Source organism: Myodes glareolus, chromosome 6 (genome assembly GCF_982192425.1).
Source record: "Myodes glareolus chromosome 6, mMyoGla1.1, whole genome shotgun sequence".
Lineage (NCBI taxonomy): Eukaryota > Metazoa > Chordata > Mammalia > Rodentia > Cricetidae > Myodes > Myodes glareolus.
In genome coordinates, this window is record NC_142031.1 from 27,413,290 (window position 1) to 27,440,212 (window position 26,923).

A 26,923-nucleotide genomic window follows, 5' to 3' on the forward strand; every position below is an offset into this window, starting at 1 on the left:
TGAAGGTTGGGGGAATAGGCTCAGTAATTCTCCTGAGGGTCCCAGGAAAAGGGTGAAGATCTGCCAGGTTGAGGACAAGGCCTAACTGCATGGATTTATCGGGTTTCACCTGGTGATGGTACAAGTCTCCCCCGGGTGACTGGTGTTACTGAATCAGGTAAGTGGCCATCTCCTGGTTGTATTTTTGGTCTCTTAGAGATTCAATAATTTCTTCAGGTTTGTACCCCATGCTTCTCATGATCCCAACAATGCTAGGCTCAGGGTGCCTGGGAGACTCTGTGTGGAATTATGTGGTGCACATGCTTGGCTATCCCTGATCATGGAGCGCCTCAGGATTTGGCTGATGGTAAGCCTCCTGTCAGGATTGATCATCAGCAGTTCAACGATGACACTGAATATGTCAATTGGAACATGATTGAAACATTGAATGTTAAAGTTTGCAGCCAGAATTTGCTTTCTCATGCCCACAAAAGAGCTATCTTGGAATGGAACATGCCCTGCCACCATGAAGAAGAGAAGCACACCTAAATTCCAAATATCGCTGGCGCAGCCATTATATGGCTCCTCTCCAAAGAGTTCTGGGGCACAGATGGCCAGAGTGCTACAGAAATCCTTTAGTTTCTTCCCAGAGACAACTTTAACTACCAGGGCAAAGTCTCACAGCTTGGCATTACCGGTGTAGTCGATCAGAACATTATTGGCTTTAATGTCTCTGTGCCATATAGTTGTCATGGCAGTATCTGAGTAAACAACCCTCGAGCCTCATACTCCTGTACGTCTCACAGTTTGCGGATGTGATAAAACAGTTCTCCCTTTGATGCATATTCCATGATGAGATAAGTTATCTCTCTTGTTTGGACCATGTGAAACAACTTTATGATGTGTACATGGACAAGGAATTTCATAATGTTGACTTCATTGTTGACACGTGGGGAGTTACCCCTTCATATTTTGAAGAATTTTTTACAGCCACATACATTACAGTGGGTATATGAAAAGCTAGTTTGACCTGTGCGAATGTTCCTCATCCCAGCGTTGTCATTATCTTAAAGTCATTGGTGAATGTCTCCTCGTCACAGTAGCAGGTCTCTCTTCCCTGCTCCATGGCTGGGTTCTCGTTGAAACAAACAATGGTAATTTTAAAAAAATAGTTCAAATCACACCAATGAGAATGTTAATCACTATAAATTCCTACATTCCAAAGAGAAAAAAGTTAGAGATATTTCAGGCAACCTAACCAGGTATGTAATGCTCAGGAAGGGAAGTAAGTACCTTCCAAAGCAGTAGACAGCAGAATATAACACAGATCAGGTTGGCCAGATTCACTCAGAAACTGAGAGGATAAAACAAAGGGTCGCTGAAGCTACAAGCCCCTTAACTAGGAAGGAGAATCATCCTCTTACTTGAGCTGAACACTAACTGAGAGAGAAGATACTAATAAAATCATATGCAAGAGAAGTAGATGAGACAACAGAAACCCCCTAAGCCCAGAGTGTCTTGGTTGGGAGATGGCTTAGGAGTTCAGAAGGTTTACTATTCTGGCAGAGGACCTGTGCTTGGTTCTCAGGATCCACAGGTGGATCACTGACTCCGGTTCTAGGAGATCCTAAACCTCTGACCTCTGAAGGTCACATGCATGCACTATCGCAAGTGCACCCACACAAACACACACATACACTTGAGGTTGCCTACATGTATAGTCACATGTACTATATATAATTTAAAATGGTGATATAAGTCTTTTGTATAATTTTATTTCTGTGACCTTGAGGACATAAGAGGGCAACAGATCCCCTAGGTGTGGCGCTTCAGGAAGTTATTATGTCATGGGATTGCTGTGAGGCAGGCCTAGGTCTTCTGCGAGAAGAGTACATGCTCCTAACTGTTGGGCTGTCTGTCCAGCCTAACCCATCCCACAAAAAATCTGGTTTTAAGACCATGAGCATCCTCATGGACTAGAAAATGTAGATGGAATTGAGAAATTTCTTGATGCAAATTCAACTAAGTAGGTATGATAAAGAACAAGATTGAAACATTTATGAGAAAAGAATCTGCATAGAAAAGCCCAGGATGAGGCAAACCTACTGATGAATCCGGTCTCTTAAAATGTCAGTGCTCCTCAATACTCCACAAAATAGATAGGTACTTAGCAGTTTGAAACTCATTCATTCCAAATCCAGGGAAACACAAGAAAAATAGAGGCTATTTCCATGATGAACATAGATGTAAAAGTCCTTAATAATAGTACTTAATACTTTTCACCAAATTCACATGAGTCAGGCCATGCAACATGGTTAAAATAAGCTCATAAGGATCCTTGCAAGGATAGCTCTACATATTTAGCCTGAAAACACACTACTGAAACAGAATCAAGGGCAAGAGTGCCACAGACATACAGAAGGACAGCCATACAGGACGAAACTGTGGGGCTCTCGAGAACATGGTTGGCACTGGAGAAGATCGCTCTACTTCGGAAAAGCCAGTCCTTCAAATGTGTCACTTTTCTTCTCTCATATGTGGAATTTGGGAGCAGGAGAAGGTCCTCAACATAAGAGGGGGCTCCTAGGAATGTAGAGGGGGAAGTGGGAGAAGAAAGCATAGCAGCGTGGGTTAATCACATGATCATGTGATCAGAATGCATTACAGATGTTCCTGCGATTGCCAGGACTAAATTGCTCCTATGGTACAGTAAGCCATGCCAAGGAAAGGCATGTAATAAGAAAAGAGAAACGAACCAAGGAACACATAACAAAAGTAAATAAAGAAGTAAAACTAAATACAGAGGTTCTGGAGAGATGAGTTAGTGTTTAAAAGCACCTCCTGCTCTTCATAGAACCCCAGTTTGATGCCCAGCACACATGGTGCTCTCAATCACTTGTTACTTGAGTTCTCGCTAATTTGTCTCCCTCTTGTCAGTGGGGCAGCAGCACTCGTTATACTCAAATGACGTCCCTAGTGTTGCCCAGTGTGTAGGCCCATATTTCCATATGGTGTGACAGCCAGGCTCTAAAGCCATAGTCAGTGTCTGAGGATGGTCAGGTAACCTTCCAGACAGGCTGTCCCTTGCTACCTAACAAAAGGTCAGGATGTTGTTTTCTTTCTTTGTAATTTGGAGGATGCCTGATAGAGATGCTAATTCTAGCATAAGGGACAGCTACCATACAGAGCAGATAGGTAGATGTGGACCTGACTAAAAGACATTCACCTGGTTACCTAGGAAACAGGTGAATAAAGGTAAGGAATTCTTCAGGATGTGAACTCAGGATATCACGAGGGATCACAGAGAATCTCCCTCCTAATAAAGCCATGTGAGTTGTGTCTTTATTCCCGCATCTCCATGCCTGTCCAGAGAGAGACAGTTTATGTTGGGGTCTGGTCAAGAGAAATAACTTATGGTCCGGGCTAGCACCGGACCCCGACATAATGGTGCCCAGACGTGAGGCTGATCTGCGAACTCTAAAAAACAAGAAGTGACCAGACTTGAGGAACCCGTGAGAGAAAATTTCAGCACAGCTGGATACGTGAGTATTGAACGCTCAGAAGTAGAGATCAGAATTTAAAGAAATGTAGAGAAGCCGGACAAAATTTAAATCGGGAGTAAAAATTTGTAAATAAGATATATATATGTATATATATGGGTTACGGAAAAGGTATATATGTTGGTAGCTTAAATTAGAGTGGAGCAGAAACAATGGCAGAGATATTTAGATTCTGTAATTGTGATAGTCACAGAAATACAACTTTTATCACTTGCTAAATGGGTAGGAAAAGTGAAGGAATCGCCTAGGTTACTGCTGAGATTGAGGCGCCACTTGACCACCGTGACCACCATGGCTAGCTGAATCTAACCCACCTGCGGGAAAAGGCAGGAGAAAGTTTAGAGAACAAATTTTACACAGTCAGTGCCCCAGAGTCAGTCAACAAAACAGAGGCGAGGATTCAGAAATTCTTCTAATTTTATGATTTACACATTAAAATTAAAAAAAAAGATAGTTAAAAATCTGCCCGCCAGAGCCTGGGACAGCAGGCTGGCAGGAGAGAGCCTCTGTCCTATCCCCTGCCGTGTGGCTCAGCTTCAACTGGAAGCTGCAAGGCAGGTTTGCAAATAAGGTAGCCTCAGAGAGCTGCAGCTTCAGACAATTAAAAAGGATGTTAAATATGCTTTTCCATTTCACAAATTTTGCTTCTTTGTCAAAAGTCTGCTGTTTGTAGGCATGTGAATCAGTATTCAAGGTGGATTGATTTCAGTACTGTGGTTCTGTAGTAAAGTTTTAAAGTCAGAGATTGTGATGCATTCAGAAGTTCCTTGATCTGTTCAGGATTTTAAGATTGTTTAGGCTATCCTGAGTTTTATTTTTTCTTACAGAGTTGAGGATTGTTCTTTCAAGGTCTGTGAAAAGTTTTACTATAATTTTAATGGGCATTTGCACTAAATCTGTAGAATGATTTCAGTGAGATTGTCAATTTTGCTGTGTTGGCTCTACTTTCTCAACAGAGTAAGAGATCTTTTCATTTTCTGATGTCTTAAATTTCTTTCTTCAAAGATTTAAAGTTCTTATGCAGTTTTTCCATTTGTGTGGTTAGAGTTACTCCAAGATATTTTATGGTATTTATGGCTATTGTGAATGATGGCTCTCATTTATCATATGTGTAGAAGAGGTGCATTTTGGGTTGTTTTCAGATTCTGTGTATGACAAAGTAATTCTGTTGTGAACATAGTTGAACAGATGTCCTTGTGGTATGATTGAGCATCTTTTGTATATAGGCCCAAAAGGGGTTTTGCTGAGTTTTAAAGTAGTTTGTTGCCTAATTTTCTGAGAATTCGCCATACTAGAATCCAAAGTGGCTGTGCCAGTTTGCACTCCACTTCCCACAGTGGAGTTTTCTTCTTTATCCCACATTCTCTTAAGCATAAATTGTTAGCAGTATTTTTAATCTTGGTCATTCTTACAGGGATAAAATGGAACCTCAGAGCTGTTTTGATTTGCATTTCTCTAATGGTTAAGGGTGTTATGTTTGAGCATTTTTTGAATGTCTTTCAGTCATTTTAGTTCATCTATTGAGAGTTTTCAGTTTAGGTCTGTAACATATATTTTTATTGGATTAATTGTTCTTTTGATGACTAATTTCCTGAGTTCTTTGTATGTTTTTGAAATGGATTAATGGTTAGTAAAGATATTTTCTCATTCTATAGGCTGATATTATGTGTTGTTGACTATGTCCTTTGCTATACAGAAGCTTCTCAGTTCAGATCTGATTTATTAATTGTTTAATTATATAATTCTCAATGTTTGTGCCACTGAGTCTGTGTTTGAGATGTGCCAGTGCATTCAAGTATACTTCTAATTTTTCTTCTATGAGGTTCAGTGTGACTGGTTTTATGTTGAGATCTTTGATTCATTTAAACTTGAGTTTTGTGCATAGAGATAAATATGGATCTGTTTTCATTCTTCTACATGTTGATGTCTAATTAGGCCACCATAATTAGTTAAATATACTTTCTTTTTCCATTTTTTATCAGGCAGACTTGCAACTTAAGAGGAAGATAGCTTACAAACTTTTAATTAGATATACAATGGTTAATAGCATTAGTTATAATATTCTTATGGGAGACCTTGAGCCACTAAGTAAAATTATTAAAGGGAGCAATGAGCCAATTTCCAATAGAGAGCTTATAGAAGCTGCCAGACAGGTACTCAAGCAGGTAAAGTACAAATCAACAGGTAAAGTATACAATAATCAGCAAGTACAGTATATTAATTACGATTCAGCTATGGCATGCCTGTGTATTAAGTACAAAATTTATTCTACATCAGTTTTATGAAAAAACAAAATGCTTTTTATAGTTGCATCTTCTCCTTTTTGCCAGTTAAGATATTAAACTTTTAATTTAAAGCAGTAGCTTATCTAATGAAAAAGAGCAGGATGAAATCTAGGAGACAGTTTAGCAGAGAATTGACTATGATCAATGTTTTCTTACACTAAACAATAAATTAATTGATAATTTTGAGATATTAATTCTTGGACAATATTTGTTCAATTCAAAGGCTAGAGTAATAATTTTTTCCCAGATGATCATTGCTGCTCACACAACTATATTTTGCTAATGTTATGGCTAAAGATCCCTTAAAGGATGTTATGCTGGATTTTACAAATGGCTCTTCCAATGGAAGAACTGCATATATGGTTAATAATGAAAAGGAATTGTGGAGCGTGCCATGGCTCCTTGAAAACACTTATAAAAGTTGCAGACAGATCTGGCATGGCGGCACCGAGGTGCTGTTGCTAAGGCCAGGTGAAAGAGACCTTACGGTGAATTATAAAAAAGACCCGACCTATATATATATTTGGGGTCGAGGATGTGTTTATGTTCTTTTTTCACAGAAAGAAAATAAAAGCTGGATGATATGACTGCATTGACAGTGACAGAGTGACAGACCTGACGACATCATAGCTGCAAATGCCCCGTAGAGGAGTTGGAGAAAGAATTTGGAAAAGAGTCCATGGTCCAGTCTTCCCAACCCCCACAAAAAGGAGTGCCTGATTGCAGGACCTACTACCGCCACTCTACACTGCAGGGTACCATGCTGCTCTGAGGAACAGATGCTGAGCTGCTTCCAGACACTTGGGACACACACAGACCCAGAGCCCTGGTGAGAGGACCTGACGACGATGTCTACAATTTTCTGCAGTTTGAATCCTGTTTGCTTTGGAATTGAGATGCAGACTGAACATCTGACTGTTTTAATCTTTGAGACACAGAACTCATTTTGATTAAAATATTAAATCTGAGAACTAAGAACTAAGCTTTCCCCTTAGGGAAAGAAGGACTCAAAATAATAAATGACTGAAACCCCTCTTCACTTAAGAAGGGGGCAGACCAAGGGCTTAACTGCTGTTCAGAAACTGGAACTGGTATTTGATATCAGCAATATCATTGTACTCTTACCCATCAGAAAAGCTTTTCTTGTCTTTTGATTAATGTGGATTTAAGAAAATTGTGATATGTTTAATTGTCAATTCATTGTTATGGTATTGCAAATGGTAATATTTGTTACTACATATAAGATTTTTTAAAAAGTTGGTATTGACCAATACTAAAAATCATGATACTGACCTAAAGATATTTGGAAAGTTGGTATTGACTGACAATGCTGAGAATTATGGTATTGACAAAGATATTTGGAAAAATTGGTATTGACCAATAATGCTGAGAATCATGGTACTGATCTATAGATATTTTTTGAAAAGTTGGTACTGACCAACAATGCTAAGAATTGTGATATTGACCTGTTGTTGTTTGCAACTGCTGAAAAAAGTTTGACACACCCTGTAAATGTTGGGAGTTAATGCATATGTTAAATAATTTTAGATTTTGATACAATGTAAAAGATTTAAGAAGTGCTCTAAACTAGGTGAAGAAGCTTTCTCAACTCAGGTGATTCTCTTCTCCTTTAAATAGGAGACTATAACCTTTGGGAACATGATTATTCATAAAGCATTTATCCTGACAAAGCATGGCTCCAACACAGAGCCCAAAAGTATCTCTCTCCTTTAATCTATTTTCTTACAGAGATCAGCAGTCAATGACGGGTTTGAAGCTTCTTCTTCCCAGATGCCTAAGACAGGAGCTTGCATATATGAATGCCTGTTCCAGAGACGGGAAAATTTGGGTAAATGAAGAGGTCTTTGCCCAAGCCAGGCGTGATCATCTGTCCTGTTGCAGAAGCACAGGTTTTTATTAATAAGAGAGAGTGGATTGTAGGCCCATATTTCCATATGGTATGGCAGCCAGGCTATCAAGCCGTAGTTCCCCACCTGAAGTGGTCAGGTAACCTTCCAGACAGGCTGTCCATCACTACCTAACAAAAGGTCAGGATGTTGTTTTCTTTCTTTGTAATTTGGAGGATGCCTGATAGAGATGCTAATTCTATCATAAGGGACAGCTACCATACAGAGCAGATAGGTAGATGTGGTCCTGACTAAAAGACATTCACCTAGTTACCTAGGAGACAGAATGCTAATGTATTTCCCCTTCAGTTTATGTTTTGATATATAAGGCTGTTTGGAGAATAAACGTGAGGAATTCTTCAGGATGTGAACTCAGGATATGGGGGATCACGGAGAATCTCCCTCCTGATAAAGCCATGTGAGTTGTGTCTTTATTTAACTCCACGCTGGTCCAGAGAGAGATAGTTTATTTTGGTGTCTGGTCAAGAGAAATAATTTATGGTCCAGGCTAGCACTGAACCCCAACACCAGTGCCCCAATTTTTCCTGCTAGGCCCACTCTCCAAGATCCACAATTTTCCCCAAATGGTGTCACGAGGTGGGAACACTATCCAAACACTTGATTCTTTGTGGGACCTTGACACCTAAACCTTAACAAGGACCCCGTCCACTTTAATAATAAAACAATCATAAGTATGACAATGAACTCCAAAACACTGGCCCTCCCAGTTATGAACTCTGATACTCTCTCCTTAGTAGGTAGATAGTGTTTTGCTTTTCACTTGGTTCCTAGCCAAACTTTTGTGACAAGTTTGTAATAGCTCATCTTGTCTACCCTCAAAGTGTTCAATTCATTTTTCTTTAAACTTAGTTTGATGTTTCCTTTAGGATGCCAGCTCCTGACTACATTGAGATACTGTGACAAAATACTGTTTTCCATGGTACCTTACAGCCTAGGACTAACATCTGTGGGGCTGAGGGCAAGATGACATCATTCATCACATGATCCCTATTATTCTGACACTTTTTACCAAAGTCCAGGATCCCAGAAGACAGTGTTCTGATATGTTCAAAATGATGGAGAAAATACTTGTCAGCCAGAACCCCACAGAAAACATATATAGGTCATGGAGCCGTATCCTGGCACCCTAGGCCCCTTTACTCTCGAGCAAAATGTCTTAGTTGTATCACTTACAAACAACAGAAATTGCATTACAGATGTTCCTGCGATTGCCAGGACTAAATTGCTCCTATGGTACAGTAAGCCATGCCAAAGAAAGGCATGAATTTGTAGCTTTATTTTATTTTATTTTATCTATCTACTTATTTTTGCTTTTTCAAGACAGGGTTTCTCAGTAGCAATGGAGACAGTTGGAACTCACTCTGTAGACCAGACTGGCCTTGAACTCACAGAGATCTACCTGCCTCTGCCTCTGCCTCCCAAGTCCTAGGATTTAAGGCTTGTGCTAGCACCACCCAGTTATCCAGTTTATTTTAAAAACAATTTCTTATTTAGAAGCAACTTCAGACTTTCCAAAAGTTGGAAAGAGGGGCGAGGGAGAAGCCTCTGTCAGTAAAATGCCTGCATGTAAGCATGAAGACTGGAGTTCAGATTCCTTCCACCATGTAAAAGCTGGGGACAGTGGGGACAGGAGAATCCCTGAAGCTCCTACCCGGCAGCCTAGCCAGTCTGTGAGCTCCAGATTCAGTGAGAGTCCTTGTCTCAAAAAAATAAGCTGGGGAGAGAAGAGGAAAACACCCCAAAGATTACCTCACTTTCATATATGCACACACAGCATGTGACCACACATGCACATACACCTACACACACAAGCTAGGCTGCTGTCACATGTCTGAAATCAAAATACTGAGGAAATGGATGCAAGAAAATCAAGACCAGCCTTATTCCATAGTGAGTTCAAGGCCAGCCTTGACAACATGAAATTCTCAAAACCAAAAAAGGAAAGAGAGAGAGAGAGAGAGAGAGAGAGAGAGAGAGAGAGAGAGAGGAAAAGAGAGGAGAAGAGAAGAAGAGAAGAGAAGAGAAGAGAAGAGAAGAGAAGAGAAGAGAAAAGGAAAAACTGAACGGCAGAATAAAGAAGCCCTGTACAAAAGTCATTTACACTTCCCTAAATATTTACATTTCTAATTACTTATTTTGTATTCCCTGAAACATTCAAACATATGTTATAGACATGATTCTTCATGACAAGAATATTGTCGAGAACAGTTTATCATTCCAATGGGCACAAAGGCAGTTATTAACCTATAGCTTTTGCTCTGCTGGGGCTCAAACCCAGGGTTGTGGGCATGCAAGGCAAGCATTCTGCTGTTGAATTCCACCTCCAGCTTTTGTTTTGAGACAGGCTCTTAGGCTGCCACTGAGTTTGTAATCCTTCTGCTTGGGCTCCACAGAGCTGGGATTATAGGCATGTACACCTGGCTAGCACTTTCCTGTTGCTGTGAGAAATACCATGGCCAAAAACAACATGAGGGGTGGGGAAGCTTTATTTGGTACACAGGCTACAGTTCATCACTGAGGGAAGCTCTGGTGGTTTGAACAGTAATGGCTTTCCTCTACTCATGTGTTTGAATGTTCGGTCAACAGGGAGTGGCACTATTAGGTGTTGCCTTGTGGAAGAAGTGTGTCCCTAGCGGAGAGTTTTGAGTTTTCAAATGCTCAAGCCAGGCCCCATGTCTCTTTCTTCTTGCTTCCTGTTAATCCAGATGTAGAACTCTCAACCACCTCTCCAGCACCATGCTTCCTGCCATGACACTAATGGGCTAAACCTCTGATCTGTGTCAACCAGTCCTAATTTAAAGTTTTCCTTTATAAGAGTTGCTGTGGTCATGGTGTCTCTTCACAGCAATAGAACACTGACTAAGACAGAGGCCAAGTCAGGAACTTTGGGAGCCTGGAGGCAGGAACTGAAGGAGAGGTCCTTAGAGAAATGTTTCTTCCTGGCTTGCTTTCCTTGACTTACTCAGCCTGCCTGCCTGCCTGCCTTCCTTCCTTCCTCCCTCCCTTCCTTCCTTCCTTTCTTTCTTCCTTCCCTCCCTCCCTCCCTCCCTCCTCCCTCCTTCCTTCCTTCCTTCCTTCCTTCCTTTCTTCCTTTCTTTCTTAGGACTTTTTTCATGTATTTTATGTATATGAATACTCCACCTGCATGTACGTCTGCACACTAGAAGAGGGAATCCAATCCCATTATAGATAGTTGTAAGCCACCATGTGGGTGCTGGGAATTGAACTCAGGACTTCTGTGAAAGTCAGTGCTCTTAACCATTGAGTCATCTCTCCAGGCCCTTCAGCCTGCTTTCTTTTGTAGAACCCAGAACTTTCTGCCCAGAAGTGGCTACAGCCACAGTGGGTTGCACTCTCCTCTGTCAATCAAGAAATTGCTCCAGAGACTTGCTCACAGGCCAGTCTGATGGAGCCAATTCCTGGCTGAGGTTTCCTTGTCTCAGATGACCCTACCTGGTGTTCAGTTGACAAAACCAACCAGCACAGGGATCGGACATTTTGTCAATTCTCCACTATCGTCCTCCGAGCCTTTAAGCTTTATTCTGTCCGTTGCTATCCCAGCAGCTCTTGGGCTTGTTTGTGTGTGAGAACCATGTGGAGATATTTTCACATTCCTTTAGGGCCTGGAGAGATGGCTTATCAGTTAAGAGCATTTGCTACTCTTCCAGAGGGCCCAAGTTCAGTTATCAGTACCCACAGGGCAGCTCATCACTATCTGTAACTCCAGTTTTGGGGATCAGAGCTCTCTTCTGACCTCCTTAGATACCAGGCAAATGTGGTACACATACATATATATGCACGTGTCACACACATATATGCACAGGTGGTATGCATATGTACTACACATGTGATACACATACACACGTGGTACATATATATACGTATCCATGTGGTGCACATATATACATACACATGTGATGCACACATACATACGTGATGTGCATGCACACATACATATACATGTGGTACACAATATACATACACATGTGACATACATGCACCCAGGCAGAACGCACACATAAATAAAAATAAGTCTAGTTTTTAAATAATGAAAATGAATACTTGTAACATGAGGGGCCGCCATGTTGGGGTTTCTGTCCCGCCCAGTACCCCACAACCGGCAAATCCCAAAGAGACTAGGGAAATCCCATAAGAGTCACAGTACTCCATAAGATTATAAACTGATTGGCCCATTAGGTCAGGCTTCTTATTAGTCCTTGTAAGTTATATTAATCCATTATCATTATCTATGTTAGCCATAATGGCTCAGTACCTTTCTCAGCTGGAGCAGCTTACATCTTGCCTCTTCAGTGGTCTGCGCAGGAATGGCGAGAGAGCTTCTGCTTCCAGAATACTCCCAGTCTCTTTGCTCCACCCCTACTTCCTGTCTGGCTTTCCCGCCTATACTGCCTGCCTGGCCAATCAGCGTTTTATTAAAATATGATTGACAGAATACAGACAATTCTCCCACACCAAATTCTGTTTATTTAAAAAATTTTATGAATGAATGTTTGCCTGTGTGTATGTCTATGCCTGTGGAAGTCAGAAGGGGGCATGGAATCCCATGGAACTAGAAATATAGCCATCATGTGGGTGCTGGGCACCAAACTTAGGTCCTGTGGAAGAGCAATCAGTGCTCTTCACAGCTGAGCTGACTCTCCAACTCCAAAAAGAAATGTTAAGAAACACTGCATCCTGTAGGGCTAGACTTACCAGCCATGCATGCAATTGTGTGGGGCTTATTCGGGAGGGGAGGCTGACCTGGAATTTAATATGCAGCTGAGGCTGGCCATGAACCTGATCCTCCAGTCTCAGTTTTCTGACTGCTAGACTTACAGGCAGCTCACTAAGCTCTGTGATTCTGTCACATTGTTCACAAACTATAAACAGGGCTAGAGAGTCGGCTCAGCAGTTAAGAGCACTTTGTTGTGGAATATTATTTTCACTGTGTAAAGGTGTGTTACATTGGTTTATGCTGCATTTCTTTAATTATGTAAACATGTGTTCTTGTTTCACCTTGCCTGCCTAAGGCACCTACCTGATTCGTCTAAAAAGCTGGATGACCAATAGCTAGGCAGGAAAAGGAGAGGCGGGACTGGCAGGCAGAGACAATAAATAGGATGAGGACTCTAGGCTGGGGAGTGAGGGAAGAAGAGAACTAGGGAGAAAGAGAGGGACACATCCGGGACCAGAAGCCAGGTAGCTGCCAGTCAGCTAGACAGAGTAGGACATACAGAGGGAAGAAAGGTAAAACACCCTGAGGCAAAACACACATGAAGAGAAACAGGTGAAGTTATAAGAGCTAGCGGAAACGAGCCTAAGATACGGCCAAACATTCATAACTAGTAAGATGTCTCAGTGTCATGATTTGGGAACTGGTTGGTGGCCCAAAAGAAAGTCTGGTATAGCACCTTGCTGCCCTTCCAGAGGTGTCAGGGACCGAAGGCCCCAACATAGAAACTATCTTTCCCTCTCTGGACTGGTATGGAGTTGCGAAAAATAACCAGAGAGTTTACACCATCATCACGGAAGGGCATCTCAGGCTTCTCCCCATCCTGAAGATCTACCGCGCAGCATTTATCATACAAAACATCTTTCATCCCCAGGTAACCCAAGTTGGATACCTCATTAAAATTCTCTTTCTGGGGACTCATGGCTAGGGAAATACCTGCAACTTAGTCATCAGCTTTGGCAAGCACCTCTCCCCAGGCGATCTACATTTTTAACAAAGGAGAAAGGAGCAGTACTTCCTAGCTTTTGTTAGGGCAGTGACAGCCTGTCTGCAGGGCTATGTGACCACCTCGGGTGGGGCCTATGACTTCAGAACCTGGCTGCCACACCATATAGAAATATGGGTCTACACAGAGGACCATGGTTCAATGCTCAGCACCCACAAGGCAGCTCACAACTGTCTGTATCTCCAGTTTCAGGGGAACCCGACACCCTCTTTTGGCTCCAATGTGCATTTCACAGGTATGGTCAACACATAAACATGCAGGCAAAATGTCCACACACATAAAAATAATAAATGCTTGAAAAAATTTTTAAAAAGATATAAGCTGGTCTCCATATGCTTACTTTCATATGAGGAACTTTTACTATTTTTCTTTCTGTGTAAACACGTGTGCCTGTTTGTGTGTCTACATGAGGGGGCAGGGGGTTGTATAGGCCAGAGGACAATGTGTGTAGTTCTTTATGTGTGTCCACCTTTTAAAACGTTTTTAAAAGGCAGATTCTTTCACTGCGTGGAGCAGCTTGCCAAGTAGGCTAGGCTGGCCAGGGAGCCCAGGGATCTGCACTGCTTCCACAGTGCTGGGAGTACAAGCACACATCACACCTAGCTTTTTTAGAATGGTTTTTCAAGAGAGAAACTCTCTCTTCATGTATATATGAAGAAACTATATATAGTTTCTCTGTGTGGCCCTGGCTGTCTTGGAACTCTCTCTGTAGACCAAGCTGGCCTCAAACTCAGAGATCCACTTGCCTCTGCCTCCTGAGCACTTGAAGGCAAGAACCATCATCACCCAGCCACACCTATGTTTTAAGGGTTCTGGGGTTCAAACTCAGCAAGGCAAGCACTTCCCTGTCTGGGCTATCTCCCCATCCCACCCCCTTTTTTCTGTATTGTGTTTGATATGGAGACAGGGTCTTTTTTTTTTTTTACTTGATTTTTATTGAGCTCTACATTTTCCTCTGCTCCCTTCACCGCCTCTTTCCTTCTCCCTTCAACCCTCCCCCAAGGTTCCCATGCTCCCAATTTACTCAGGAGATCTTGTCTTTTTTTTACTTTCTACTTCCCATGTAGATTACATAAGTCTCTCTTAGTGTCCTCATTGTTTGGAGACAGGGTCTTATATAGCCCAGCTGGCCTTGAATTCATCATGTAGTCTGAAAGATCCTTCAACTCCTATTGGAAATAAGATAATAAACTCAAGAGACTCGTGAAAACTAAGTGGTTTTAAATATACAGTTCTGCAGAAAGGTACTCTGTCATAGAGGAAAGGCATAAAAGGCCAAGGTACTGATTTGCTGCATGACAGTGGTTTTAAAAAACCTATCAAGAGACATTCCTGGTCTCTCTTCTATAGGCATATAGGACTTGCAACCCCTAGTTCTCCCATCTCATTGGCCTAGACAAAATCCTCATCCAATAAATAATTTGGAACTTGAGACTGGCCTCTTCTGATTGCTGACTTCCCTATTCTGATCTGGCTAAGAGACCAAGCAAACCACTTGTAGCTTTCTGAAGCAAAGAGGGGCTAGCACTAGCCAGGGAAGAGGAGCTTAGTACTTCCTAAACTTGTTTGTCACTCCAACTACCTCACCTGATTGAGAATGGAGCCTTACAATCTGTTTCTTACACTCCTTATCCTCCGACATTCCCCAAGTGCTGGGTCTACAAGGGTGTACCACTGTGCCTTCCTAAGGAAATTTTTCTTTACCATTTGAGATTATCAAGTGGTTTAATACATGCATGACACGGGTTTATAGTCTAAGGTTGCTGTCCTCTGGTCCCAGGGATCAAGGTGTGTTATTACTGTAACATGAAGGGTTTATGAGATCTTGTTTATGAGATTGTTGCGATTCTCACTCAGCCTTTCCCAGTGTCCTCTTCATTTTCTTCTGGGGTGCTGCTATACTCTTCCAAAGGAAGCTGCTGTCACCCAGGGCGCAAAGGGACCCCAGACTACACAGGCAAGGAAGGACTTCATCCACTGCCATCACTGATCCTTTCCTGGTATGCCCTGTATGGATGAAGACAAACCAACCCAGGTGGAGGAAGCCAATTCTGGAACACGTGGTTCCAGAAAGGGGCTGAGCTTGTGGCAGTAGCTCAAGGGGGAACCAGGCTGCTCTAGGAAGGTGACTGGGATTTCCTATCAGGCCACGCCCCCCTGGTAATTGGTTGGTCTCTTCATCCAGAGGCAGGTGGGTGGTGGCCAAATCTTCCACTACCCAGGCGAAGGGTAGGCCACGCCCCGTGCCGGTTTAGTAGCTGTGAGCGCCATTGAGTTCCAGGCATGGAGGGAGGCGGGTTGGGCCTCACCGTTTGCGTGCTGACTGGGGCCTCCCGGGGCTTCGGCCGCGCCCTGGCCCCGCTGCTGGCCCGGCTGCTGTCGCCCGGTTCGGTGCTGCTTCTGAGCGCACGCAGTGACTCGGCGCTGCGGCAGCTGGAGGAGGAGCTGGGCACACAGCATCCAGGCCTGCGAGTGCTGCGGGCAGCGGCTGACCTCTGCACCGAGGCCGGCGTGCAGCAGCTGTTGTGCGCGGTGCGCGAGCTCCCCAGGCCCGAGGGGCTGCAGCGCCTGCTGCTCATCAACAATGCAGGTGATACCGCCGACCAAACTGGGGCTCCAGGCTCTCACCGTTTGGGTAATACCTGAAAGTCCAGAGTCCAAGTGGAGACTGCCTGGTTGTCTCCTATAGAACTTTCTAGACCGCCTTGAGCAGTGCCTCCTGGTGGGAGCCTGAGTCAAGACATCAGCTCTCTAAACAAATCCTCTGCTTTTCTGAAGAGCACTCAGACAGGTGTATTCTTAGCTTGCTTTAGGGGATCAACAGAGCTGGGTGGGGTAGGTGGGTAAAATAGATGAAGAGAGACTGTGAAAGACTGAGAATAAAGCCCCTGCTGCTGTGTCATTTATTCGGTCCTGTTTTCTCAGGCTCTCTTGGGGATGTTTCCAAAGGCTTCCTGAACGTGACCGACCCAGCCGAGGTGAACAATTACTGGACTCTGAACCTGACCTCCATGCTCTGCTTGACCTCGGGCACCCTGAATGCCTTCCCGGATAGCCCTGGCCTCAGCAAGACGGTGGTTAACATCTCCTCTCTGTGTGCCCTGCAGCCCTATAAGGGCTGGGCGCTGTACTGCGCCGGGAAGGCTGCCCGAGACATGTTGTACCAGGTCCTAGCTGCTGAGGAACCTGGCGTGAGGGTGCTAAGCTATGCTCCAGGTAGGTGGGTGGTACTGCCCTTGATGCCTCCCGACCTGGCTGGTACTTTTCTGGGGACTGGGCAAGGTGGGGAGCCTGGTCTGTATTCTTGGTTAAGAATCCCAAGAATATATTGCTCCCCTCAATCATGACTCCTCATCTTGCAGGGAAAATACAGGCACCAAGTAGTTAGAGTGGCCAGGGGCAGAGGAACTCAGTGTTGGGAGTTGCCTGGCTAGCAGGTGGGACAGAACACCCATACACATAAACAAAAATAAATTAAAGTTAAGAAACAAAAGACTGCATTACCTTTAGATGTTTAGCTGTCTGCTTTTCTCCCCCAAGGGCCACGTATTATTTCTCCATGTATCCTCAACAGCTAGCAAAGTTTTATGGAGGCGGGCCGCAATAAATGCTCAAAGACAAGCAGGCAGGCATTGTTGCGTGGTGAGCGGCCCCAGAACTGTGCGGGACACTGATGGGGTGGGAAAGAGGGGCCAGGATGAATAAGATAGGGCCCGGTTCTCATGAAAATTCCAGGGTGTGTGGTCTTCTGACTCCTTGTCTTGTCTGACCAGTCTCTTAAGATGCCACAGGGCTGGGGCTTTTCTTCTAGGCTTGTGATTTCTGTGGTTAGAAGGTAGCAATATGTGGTGGATTGTCGGAAAACTCAAGGGTGAGATGGAGGTGTCTGTACCCCTTTGGACTAGGTCAGGAGCCCGGAGACAGGGAGACAAAACGGTCTGTCTAATGCTGGAGTGAGGCAGGACCAGGATCCAAACTGGCTTCTAACTTCTTGGTCTTTGTTGGGTCTCCTCATGTGACCTAGTCCTTGCCCTCCACACACACACACACACACACACACACACACACACACACACACACACACACACGTGATATTGCTTGTTTTACTCTGAGCTCAGCCGAGACTCATTCAGACAGTCGTGATCACCTGTAAAGCACAGCTGGGGGCAAGGAGCTGCTTCGAGATGGGCACAGAGCTAAGATAGGTGCCTCAGATGTCATGGAGGACCTGAGAGCCTAGGAATCCCCCGCTGCCTGAAGACAAACAGAAACACTCCAATTTTCACTTCAGTCTCCAGAAGAATGTTCTAGCAGGTTTCCAAAAACAGAAAGGTCTGTTTAACCTTTCCCTTAAGGAGATGAAACTGGACATGGTAGACTGCTTGAAGTGTGGGAACGGAGTGCAAGGTCAGCACTGGCTAGGCTACAAGTTAGAGGCACGAAGAGACGTGTAGGAACTACAGGCGTGGCAAAGTTGTTTTTTTTTTTTTTCTGAGCCCTGGGTTCCACGATTTTTCTGTCTCTGACCACCATTAAAAATGTGGTAGGCTGCACAGTTCCTTGAGGGCTGTTTGTTATCACGTGGGAGAGATTCTCCACAAATTCAAGTAAGGGTGAGAAAACTTGTTAAAGAGTTACAGGTCTTGAGAGATATGAGAGGGTGGGGGATGTCTATGGGTATTTTTGCCTGAAGTATATCTGTTCATCACATGCAGTGCCAGCAGAGGCCAGAAGAGGGCATCATATCTCCTGTAACTGAAGCCACAAATGGTTGTGAGCTGCTATGTTGGTACTGAGATTCAGACCCTGGTTATCTGCAAGAACAGCATGTGCTCTTAACAGGGAGCCATTTCTCTCTCTAATCCCCTACATTTGGCTTTTTGCTGGGGATCTGAACTCAGGTCCCAATGCTTGTATATCAAGTACTTTATCAACTGAGCCCCCATGTGGGGGCTTTGAAGAGCTGTGTGAGCCAGCAAAGTACAGCCAGATGAATTTATCAGAGAACTAAAGGACATGTTAAAGAAAAGAGAAAAGCAAAGTTATGGCATGGACCTGCTTGAGACCGTGTTGGATGTCTCACATGGGCCCTGGTTGGACGTCGGAGGAGTAGGGAACCTGCAGGGTCCATGTATGTACGGATACAAGTAGGAAAGTTGGGAAGAGGTGTTACATGGACCAGAGAGGGTGATCTTGATTTTAAACCATGCTTAACAGACTTTAGCTTTGAGTCCAAAACTCAGTAGTAATGTGAGCTGGTCATGGTGGCCCTCACCTATAATCGCAGTACTAGAGAGGCTAAGGTAGGAGGAGCCTGTATTTCAAGAGAGAAATCCATAGAGAGAACATAACTGAAAAAAAGAAAAAGATGTAAAAGGCGACATAATGGAACCTCAGGCCAGACCTGACTGGGCTGCACCCTCCACACAGCGGGGAGCTACAACCTCTGTCCTTCTCTTGTACTTTCTGTCCTCTAGGTCCCCTGGACACAGACATGCAGCAGTTGGCTCGAGAAACCTCCAAGGACCCAGAGTTAAGAAACGGACTGCAGAAGCTGAAGTCGAATGGGGAGCTGGTGGATTGTGGGACATCAGCCCAGAAGCTACTGAGCTTGCTGCAAAAGGACACCTTCCAGTCTGGAGCTCACATAGACTTCTATGACAGTTAAAGTCCGTGTCCTACCACAGTGCCCTCCCCAGCCCTGCCTAACACAAACGTAAGCCCTCAGACCCAGCCAGCAGGGCGTGGCTGGCATCATCAGTCATCAGAAGGCTTCTGCAGGGGGCTAGAGAGAGCATTGTTGGGTGCTGGTATCCCCAGAAAGAGAAGTTTAGAGCCGGGAAGAGGAGGAGAAGCTGAGACACTGGAGAGGAGGCTGAGCGTCTTGCCTGTGGGGTGAAGAGGGTGTGCCCTGATGCAGAAAGAGGACCGAGGGCATCACGGCGATGGTCCTTGAACTTCCCATCTTTGTTCTGCTGCCGTCTTCCTCTGACACCCACCGTTTCTCCCCCGACTCTGGTCCAAATACATAGTTGTAAGGCAGGAGCAGTAGAGTGCGTGTTGCCCTTCATGGATGCCTGCTGTCCTCTTCTAGAGGTCATTAGCTAGGGTGTCCTGAGCGTGTCATTGCTTGCTCTTCCCAGAGTATTGCCAGGCAGCTGTCTGCCTCCTTTCATTGAGGCCCACATAGTGGTTATTATAGGTCCAAAGTCATTCAGGTAGAAATGCCAGGACGCCTGTGCCTTTGTCATGCTTCTGTCCACACTGACTCACCTTTCCTGCCATTTTCTGGAGGGTCCTAGAGCTAGCCGGTGAGTATCCATCCTCAGCGCCCAATGCACAGCAGACAGCCCTCATCAGTGAGGACCTGGATTTCTAGTTCCACCCCTTGCCAACCCAGAAGCTCTGTAAATAGGCCCAGGCTCCTGTGGTGACCTCTAGCCCACCTTTCTGTTTGTGTTAAAAGAACTCGCTGGTCCTCCTTGTGCCCAGCAGAGGGCGCATTGGGGCTGTGCAGCGTGAAAAGGTGGGGCTTGCTTGCCCTTTCTGCAGGGAATACCACAACTGTTGAGGATTCCCCAAGGTGGAAGGGGGTAACTTCTATCACCTTTCCCAGTGGAGTCTTTACCCTCTCTGGAATGGAAATGGCCGCTTCAGACTTCTGCTCCACTGACCAGCTGGTAACCCACAGCAAGTTGCTCTTGTGCCTCTGAAATGACTGTATATTACAATGCACTTAAATAAAGCATTGCACCCGTCCAAAAGGGTCATTGTGCATGGCCTAGTGTTTGCAAATGTTTGACACTACATGCTCCCCGGTTGAGAAAGCCCCTTTGCCTCTTTTATTTTTGATAGACCAGAAGTACAGGGAGAAATACCACATGCCTCCACAAGGTGGCAAGACTTTCTCGTGTCTTCCAAGGACAGAGGCTTCAGGGTGTTGTAAGTGGTCTGTCCTCTAGACTCACAGGAACTCAGAGAATTGAGGAAGGGCAGAAAGGGATAGAGCCACTCTCCTTGACAGGCCCCAAGGCTTCCCTAGTGACCCACGACCATCTCTGCCCACAGGGATTTCCCCAGCATCAATTCCAGCCCTGGCTTCAGTGTCTCCAGAACATTCAGCCCTGGGGCTTTGGTACTGCCCTCCAGGGTCTAACCATCTGTCTCCTGGAGTTCTTAGCTTGGCCTTAACTAACCCACACAAGAGCACATGCAAGCGCACACAGAAATACCTGCCTGCACTTGCAGAGTCCAGCTGCGCGGGTGAACAGGGCTGCGGATTAGCCAAAAGGCAAACAGGGCTTTCCTGTCTTTGTTGTCACTGAACTGGGTTGTTGTTGTCTCTGTTTAGTAGTCTGAGCTGGGGACCTGCAGCTGCCCCCTGAGGGACTAGGGAGGGAAATACTCCAGGCTTATCCCCACAGAGCTGTGGTATCTCTGCCTAGGAGTGGAACCAGCTGAGGTCAGTGTGGTCAGGAACCTCCCCCATGACTGTGCCCACATGCCCCACACCAAAGCTGAAGGGGCTCCGTTGTCAGCAAAGCCTGGAGATGTCAGCTGCTCCTCAGCCCCTGTCTCTGGATCAGTTTTCGAGGATGCGCTTCATCCCTCTGTGTCCCATGTTTCACCTCAAGGAGTGGCACCTTGGGACTCTGCTTTCTGGCCTCCACCCACATCCTTCCCAAAGAACATGGTCTTACATGCTAATGTGTGCAGCAATTCTGACTCATGTGGCCTGTGTGCACACCCCTTGTGAACATGCTAGGAGGGCCCAGTTGTGTCCTTCACCCAGGATGAGGGAAGTAAGCAATGAGCCTTTCCCATCCACTGGAGAAGGGGCAGCACTCGGTGACATCTGTCCCACACGGCGACATCTGTCCAACATGATGAGATCTCTCTCACCGGCGCCATCTCTCTCACATGGTGACACCTGTCCAACATGGATTTCATCTCAGTGACTGGATGTCATGAGCCTGGAAGCCCCGCGAGAATATGCTGGAAAACTAGTGGGAGAAACCTTGATCCTTTGTTGGGGCCAGCTGGAGGGAGGGGTTAAGTGAGGGAGTTGCTGAAGAGAGGAGAGGAAGCTGTCCTTGCCCTCCCTGTCTTCCTCTCTGTAGTTTGGAGGCAGGGACAGGTTCTGGGCTTCTCAGACATAGTGCAGCCCACTGTTGGAGGCCTGAGTTACCTTCCTTTCCAGAAATTAACGTTTGCCCCAAATAAAATGGAACCTTCATGCCTAATAGCACTAGCTGAAGTTAGGAGGCTGGGCTTAATATGCAATGAAGAGGTGGGAGGAGAAATTCCTTCCTTGGTTTGGAGAAACCTACATCATAAATCCTCCCCAGAGGCTCTTACCCCTCAGCTAAAAGACCTGAGAGCAGTTTAAAGTCTCTTAGTACCTATGTCTGCTTCCCCTAAAGCAAAGGAAAAGGGGCCTGGCTTCCACTTCCTCCCAGAGCCAGGGCAGGCTCTCAAGAGCCTCAGAAGACTCTGTCCCTTATTCTGGCTGCTAAGGCCTGTCCGGCTCAGGCTGTACCAGCAGCTAGGGTTGGTGTTTTCCAAACTCAGCCTGAAGAAGCTGTATTCTATAACCTTTGACTAGACCCAGCTCACCACCGCCATTTGCTGAGGTTAGTGAAAGTTTAGTGCATGGGTGGCGACGAGGGTGATCAAGCTTGTGCGTGCTAGTGGTCCGGGAGAGGGCTGGTTGTGAAGCCTGCTGCCTGTGCAGACCTGCCTCAAGGGGATGAGCCCCACCCAACAGCCCTCTGTGAGACATTTCTACAAGGATGCCTTCACACCTTCACCCCAAAGCAGACAGCGGCAGTGTGTCCGAATCCCCTAGGAAATAAGTAAACATCACTCTCCCACTGTTCCTCTAACCCTGTGGTTCTCCATGTGTCTGTCCCTACTTGCTCCAGAGTATTCAAAGGTAAGTTGTACTATGTGGGTATCCAGGTGCCATTGTCAGTACCTAAGGAGGCAGCCCCTCAGAGAAGAGGAAATTCGGGGAGCAGTTGTTCAGAGTCGGGATTGAGGCCAGTCCAAGGCCAGAATGGTCAGCATGGGGGTTGGGAATCTGAAGATGGAAACCATAAACTTTGGGAGGAGAGAGAGGGCTCATCTACCTGCGAGTGTGTGATGAATAGTGGAGAGAACTGGCTCATTAGGAAGACAGGCTGGAAGGACAGGGACCAAGGCTGGAGGCTTGCTCTCCCTGCCCTGAAACAGATATCCCAACCACTGCACACCTACCCGAAAGGAGCCCCATGCAAACGACAGGACAGAAGTCTTGTTTTCTAGGGGAAAACTGGCTGTTTCTTCTGTGTGTGCATGTGTTGTGTATATTCGAGTGATGTGCAAGCATGCACATGTGAGCGCTACACACACACACACACACACACACACACACACACACACCAGGGAAGAGGAAAGAGGTCAAAGGCAGGCATTTTCCTTTTGCTTACTTTCTTGAGGCATGGTCTCTCACTGACCCCACAGCTCACCAATTCAGCTAGACTAGGAGGGAGACTGGCTGGCCAGAGGGCTCCAGGGATCCTCCTGTCTCTACCTCCCCAGCACTGAAATTACTGATGTGTAACCACTACACCTAGTTTTTTCCAATACTGCTGGAGATCTGAACTCATGCTGTAATGTTGGACAGCAGGTCTTTTCCCAACAAGTCAGCTCCTCAGCCCCCAAGGCTTTCTTGAGACCTGAAAAGCATGAGGGGCAAAGTTGGGAAGAGGAAATACTTCTTTTGCTCTCTGGAGAATTCAGATACAGAAACCAAACCAGTGAGCATCAAAGACTCGGACAGGTCAGCAAAACCATGGTGGAGGAAGCCCAGAGAGGAAGGCAGTAAGATCTGGAGATACAGTAAGACAGATTTTGACGATGGAAGAAGCTGCAGACTCAAACTCTCACATGTGCACGCACACACACACACACACACACACACACACACACACACACACACACGGCTCATGCAGCCGTTCTGAGACTTGCTGGAAATAATCCCTTTTCATTTGCGACGCTGGGGCCTCAGCTGCACAGGCGGGGCCGAGTGCTACCTTGCACATCTGTCAGCTCCAAATGTAGAAGCTGTCAGAGGGGTGTGTGTGAGTGTGAGTGTGAGAGAGTGTGAGTGCGGGAGTGGAATGGGGGACTGGCCCTCCAGGGGACTGAGAGGCCTCAGCAGAGGGAGATCCTTCCAGAAATCCATGCCCTAGGATGCAGGTCCTGTCCCTTTCAGGCAGAGGCGCAGGGCTTTCTCAGAGTTAGGAACTGGCTCACCAAGTCTGGTCAGCTCCTTTACAGCCTGAAAAGTCACCTATTCTTGCTCGTGGTGTGTGCGTGGGGTTGGCAGAGCATGTTAGGTAGGATGTCAGGCCTCTGCCTTATGGCCTTCTTTTTTGCATTTTTAATATTTACTGTCGTTGAGTGTGTATGGTGTGTGGGGTGGAGTGTGCACACGGAGGTTGTGGAGTCTGCTCCTTTGTTTCACCTTCACCGGGTTTCTGTGGATTGAGCTCAGGTCACCAGGCTTACAGGGCCAGTGCCTGTACCCACCGAGGTCACTGCCCTCCCACATCCTTTTTGGGCTTGTCTTCAGCCTGTTTCCTAGGAGTCCCTTTCTGTGTTCATCTCTGCCTTCTGGGACACGCCCAGGCCCGTCTGGGACACACAGACATTTTCCTCCTCTTACCTGTCATCTTGGCTACTTTTCTTGCTGGACCTGTGGATGATCTTTGGCCCTTGAATCTGGACTGCAGGAAATCTTAGAAGCATAGACTGAGCCGCACGGAACACAGAGGTTTGACCCAGAACACTTAGCAGTCCCCTGTCAGAGTCCCTTAGGTGGAGCCCTGTGCCTTTCTCTCTGGATGCCTGTTCCAGGTACTCATGCCCAGATACCAGGATCTTCCTTTGTCTTCACCCTCTCTCTGGCTTTAAATTCATTAGAGTATAATTCTACAACAATGAAACTCCCCTTATCCCTGTATGGTAAAATGGGGCCTATAGATACCAAGGCCCTGTTCCTGAGCTGGGGAGATGCCCAGAGGGTAAAATGTTTGCTGTTCAAGAATGAAGGATCTGAGTTCAGATTCTCAGTTCCTATGTAAAAGCCAAGGCCGACAACACAGCTCTAATCTCAGAGGAGGGACAGCAAGAGAGAGATGGAGCTCACTGGTCAGATAGTCTAGCAGGACTGCTCAGCTCCAGGTTCAGGCAGAGAGCCTCTTTCGAAAAATAGCATGGGGGAGGGGGTGACAGAAGAAGGGACCCACATTACCCTCTGGCCTCTACATGTTCTGACCTTTGGGCAAAAGTGAATGCAGGCTATGCGGAGAGTGTTCCAATGGTGGCCTGGGGTTAAGGCGGGTTCTGCTGAGGCCGGGTCTTTGTGCTCAATTCTGGAAAGAAGTAGTTCCGTTCTATGGGAAGGAGGAAGCTTAGATGGGAGGACAGGGTATGGCATTGTGGGAAGAGTGCCCATAGACGGTGTGTGTGTGTGTGTGTGTGTGTGTGTGTGTGTGTGTGTGTGTGTGGCTTCCACCTTTATTAGTCACATAGAGTATGAGCATTTAGCTCCTCCTGTGCATGGAAACGTGTTATGTGAACCTGTAAGCATTGGGATGCAGAATGTTCCCGTTAACAGTATGTATACACAGACATGGGTTCGAGCACCTATGAGGCCAACTGGTGCATCTGAACATAACAAGCTACTTGAGTGTGCGTCACCATCTGAATTTTAACAACTTCTGGTTTGTGTGTTTAAGCCACACGTTACACGCAACAGTGTGTACACATGTGATTACGAGTGATTGTGTCTAATTACATATTGTGTCCCTGGGTTGACCTCAACTCACAAACGGGTGTGTGCTTGTGCATGTGGAGCCGTCTTACCTTTTAAGCAGGAGTCTGCTAGGCTGTGCATGTGTGCATATGTACGATTTTTACACAGGGCAGGTGTTCCTGGAGATCTCAGTGCGTTCAGACCTGTGACTGGGGAGCGACTGTGTGTTGACAAACTCTAGCCACCCCTTCAGCTATGTCCGGCAAGAAGAAAATGTGCAAATGTGTTCATTAAACACCAAACAGAAGAGGGACAAAATGCCAGGCCCTGCAGTGGCGTGGCAAGTCCAGGAGGGCTTTCCTTCTGTCTCCATGTCTCCCTCTCCAGCATCTCGGCCCCTCTCTGGCGTTGTTCCCTCACACCTAAGCCCAATGGTGTTTTGCAGTCTTTCAGCTGTTACCTCAGTCCCTCCTCGCCTCATTCCCGATTCACTCCGTTGCTATAGGTATGTTTAAACCCCAGCGTGGTAGATTTTAATTAGTCTTCCTACAGATGGCCAATTAACATTCATTACTTTTGCCTTGAGCGATTAATTATGAGTTTGGATAGAAAAGGAGAGAAGAGGAGAGGAAGATGGGCAGGTGAATGAAAGGGGAAAAGAGAAGGGGGTTTGATTGGGAGTTTGGAATTTTTACACAGAGCAGGCTGGTGGGGGAGAGGGTGGGAAAGAACTGCTTGAATCCTCTCACTCCCAGCGGCCTCCTCGGCCCACAGCTGCTCAGGGCCCCTAATCGGCTTGGCTGGCCCAGCCCTCCAGGAAAATAGAACTCATACCCTCATTTGGGGGTCCTTAAGCCTTTGGTGTGCCCTGACCCCAGCCCTTTCATATTCCCGGCCTCTTGTTTCTTGTGCCAGAGCTGGGTGGGAACTGTGTCAGGAATCGTCCCCAAGGCCGCAGACAACCCAGAAATGAAGCTCCAGTGACGTTCATTCCACCTTAGAGTTGTAGCTGCTCACTGTATAGATGGGGAAACTGAGGCCAGGCCAGAAGTGACTTCCCCAGCTTGGGCATCTCCGGGCCCAATTCCCTGTCTCTCTACTGTAGCTAGGTTTGTACCGCCTTTGTGCACAGGGTTGGGGGGCAGGACTCTGAGGTAGAGCACTTGCCTAGCGTGCACAGGCCTGGGGTTGGACACCTCTCACCACAGAACTTTTTAAAAAAGTTATAAACAAGGACTTTTTGCAACAGTCAACATCAGTGATCTGGTTTCAAACACATTCACACACTTCAGTATGCACCTAACCGCCAAGTCCTCCGGGAGACCTAGCTTGTGACGTTTGGGTGTAAGGGGTGGTCGCTTACATCCAAGGCAGTAATGGTGGGTGGTTCAGTGTCTATGGTGGTCTCTCCGGTGGCAGGGCTGCCAAAGGTTTGTTTTCTCTAACCCCATCTCTTCTGTGTTTCAGGATGAGCATCTTACTTGAGGGCCCGAGAGATAGCTCAGGGGGAAGGCGCTTGCCGTGCAAGGCTGACAGCTGGAGTCCTATCCCTGGAACCCCACACAAAGGTGGAAGGAGGGAATCGACGCTTCAAAGTTGTCCTTTGACATCCACACACACACACACACCA

The 26,923-nt window shown here is 46.0% G+C and overlaps 1 protein-coding gene and 1 pseudogene across 2 annotated transcripts; one reads left to right on the forward strand and one right to left on the reverse strand.

Moving 5' to 3' along the window:
* On the reverse strand, positions 1-1,105 carry LOC146894131 (sperm motility kinase X pseudogene; annotated as a pseudogene).
* Positions 1,106-15,746: 14,641 nt separating this feature from the next.
* Positions 15,747-20,254, forward strand: LOC148121690 (sepiapterin reductase). Of its 2 annotated transcripts, none has more exons than XM_087907069.1 (3): positions 15,747-16,125; positions 16,416-16,706; positions 18,968-20,254. In XM_087907069.1, exons 1-3 carry the CDS (start codon positions 15,774-15,776, stop codon positions 19,156-19,158), a joined length of 834 nt encoding a protein of 277 aa, XP_087763195.1. In that variant the 5' UTR covers positions 15,747-15,773; the 3' UTR covers positions 19,159-20,254. The 2 variants fall into 2 exon arrangements, with proteins under 2 accessions (XP_087763195.1, XP_087763196.1); XM_087907070.1 differs by having other exon boundaries at positions 15,750-16,080.
* Positions 20,255-26,923: the final 6,669 nt, after the last annotated feature.

Bases quoted from the DNA above. Each gene is read 5' to 3' on its own strand.
- LOC148121690 (XM_087907069.1), top strand. From the start codon at position 15,774: ATGGAGGGAGGCGGGTTGGGCCTCACCGTTTGCGTGCTGACTGGGGCC. The intron at 16,126-16,415 runs GTAATACCTGAA...CTGTTTTCTCAG, and splicing joins TCCAGGCTCTCACCGTTTGG to GCTCTCTTGGGGATGTTTCC. The intron at 16,707-18,967 runs GTAGGTGGGTGG...TCTGTCCTCTAG, and splicing joins GGTGCTAAGCTATGCTCCAG to GTCCCCTGGACACAGACATG.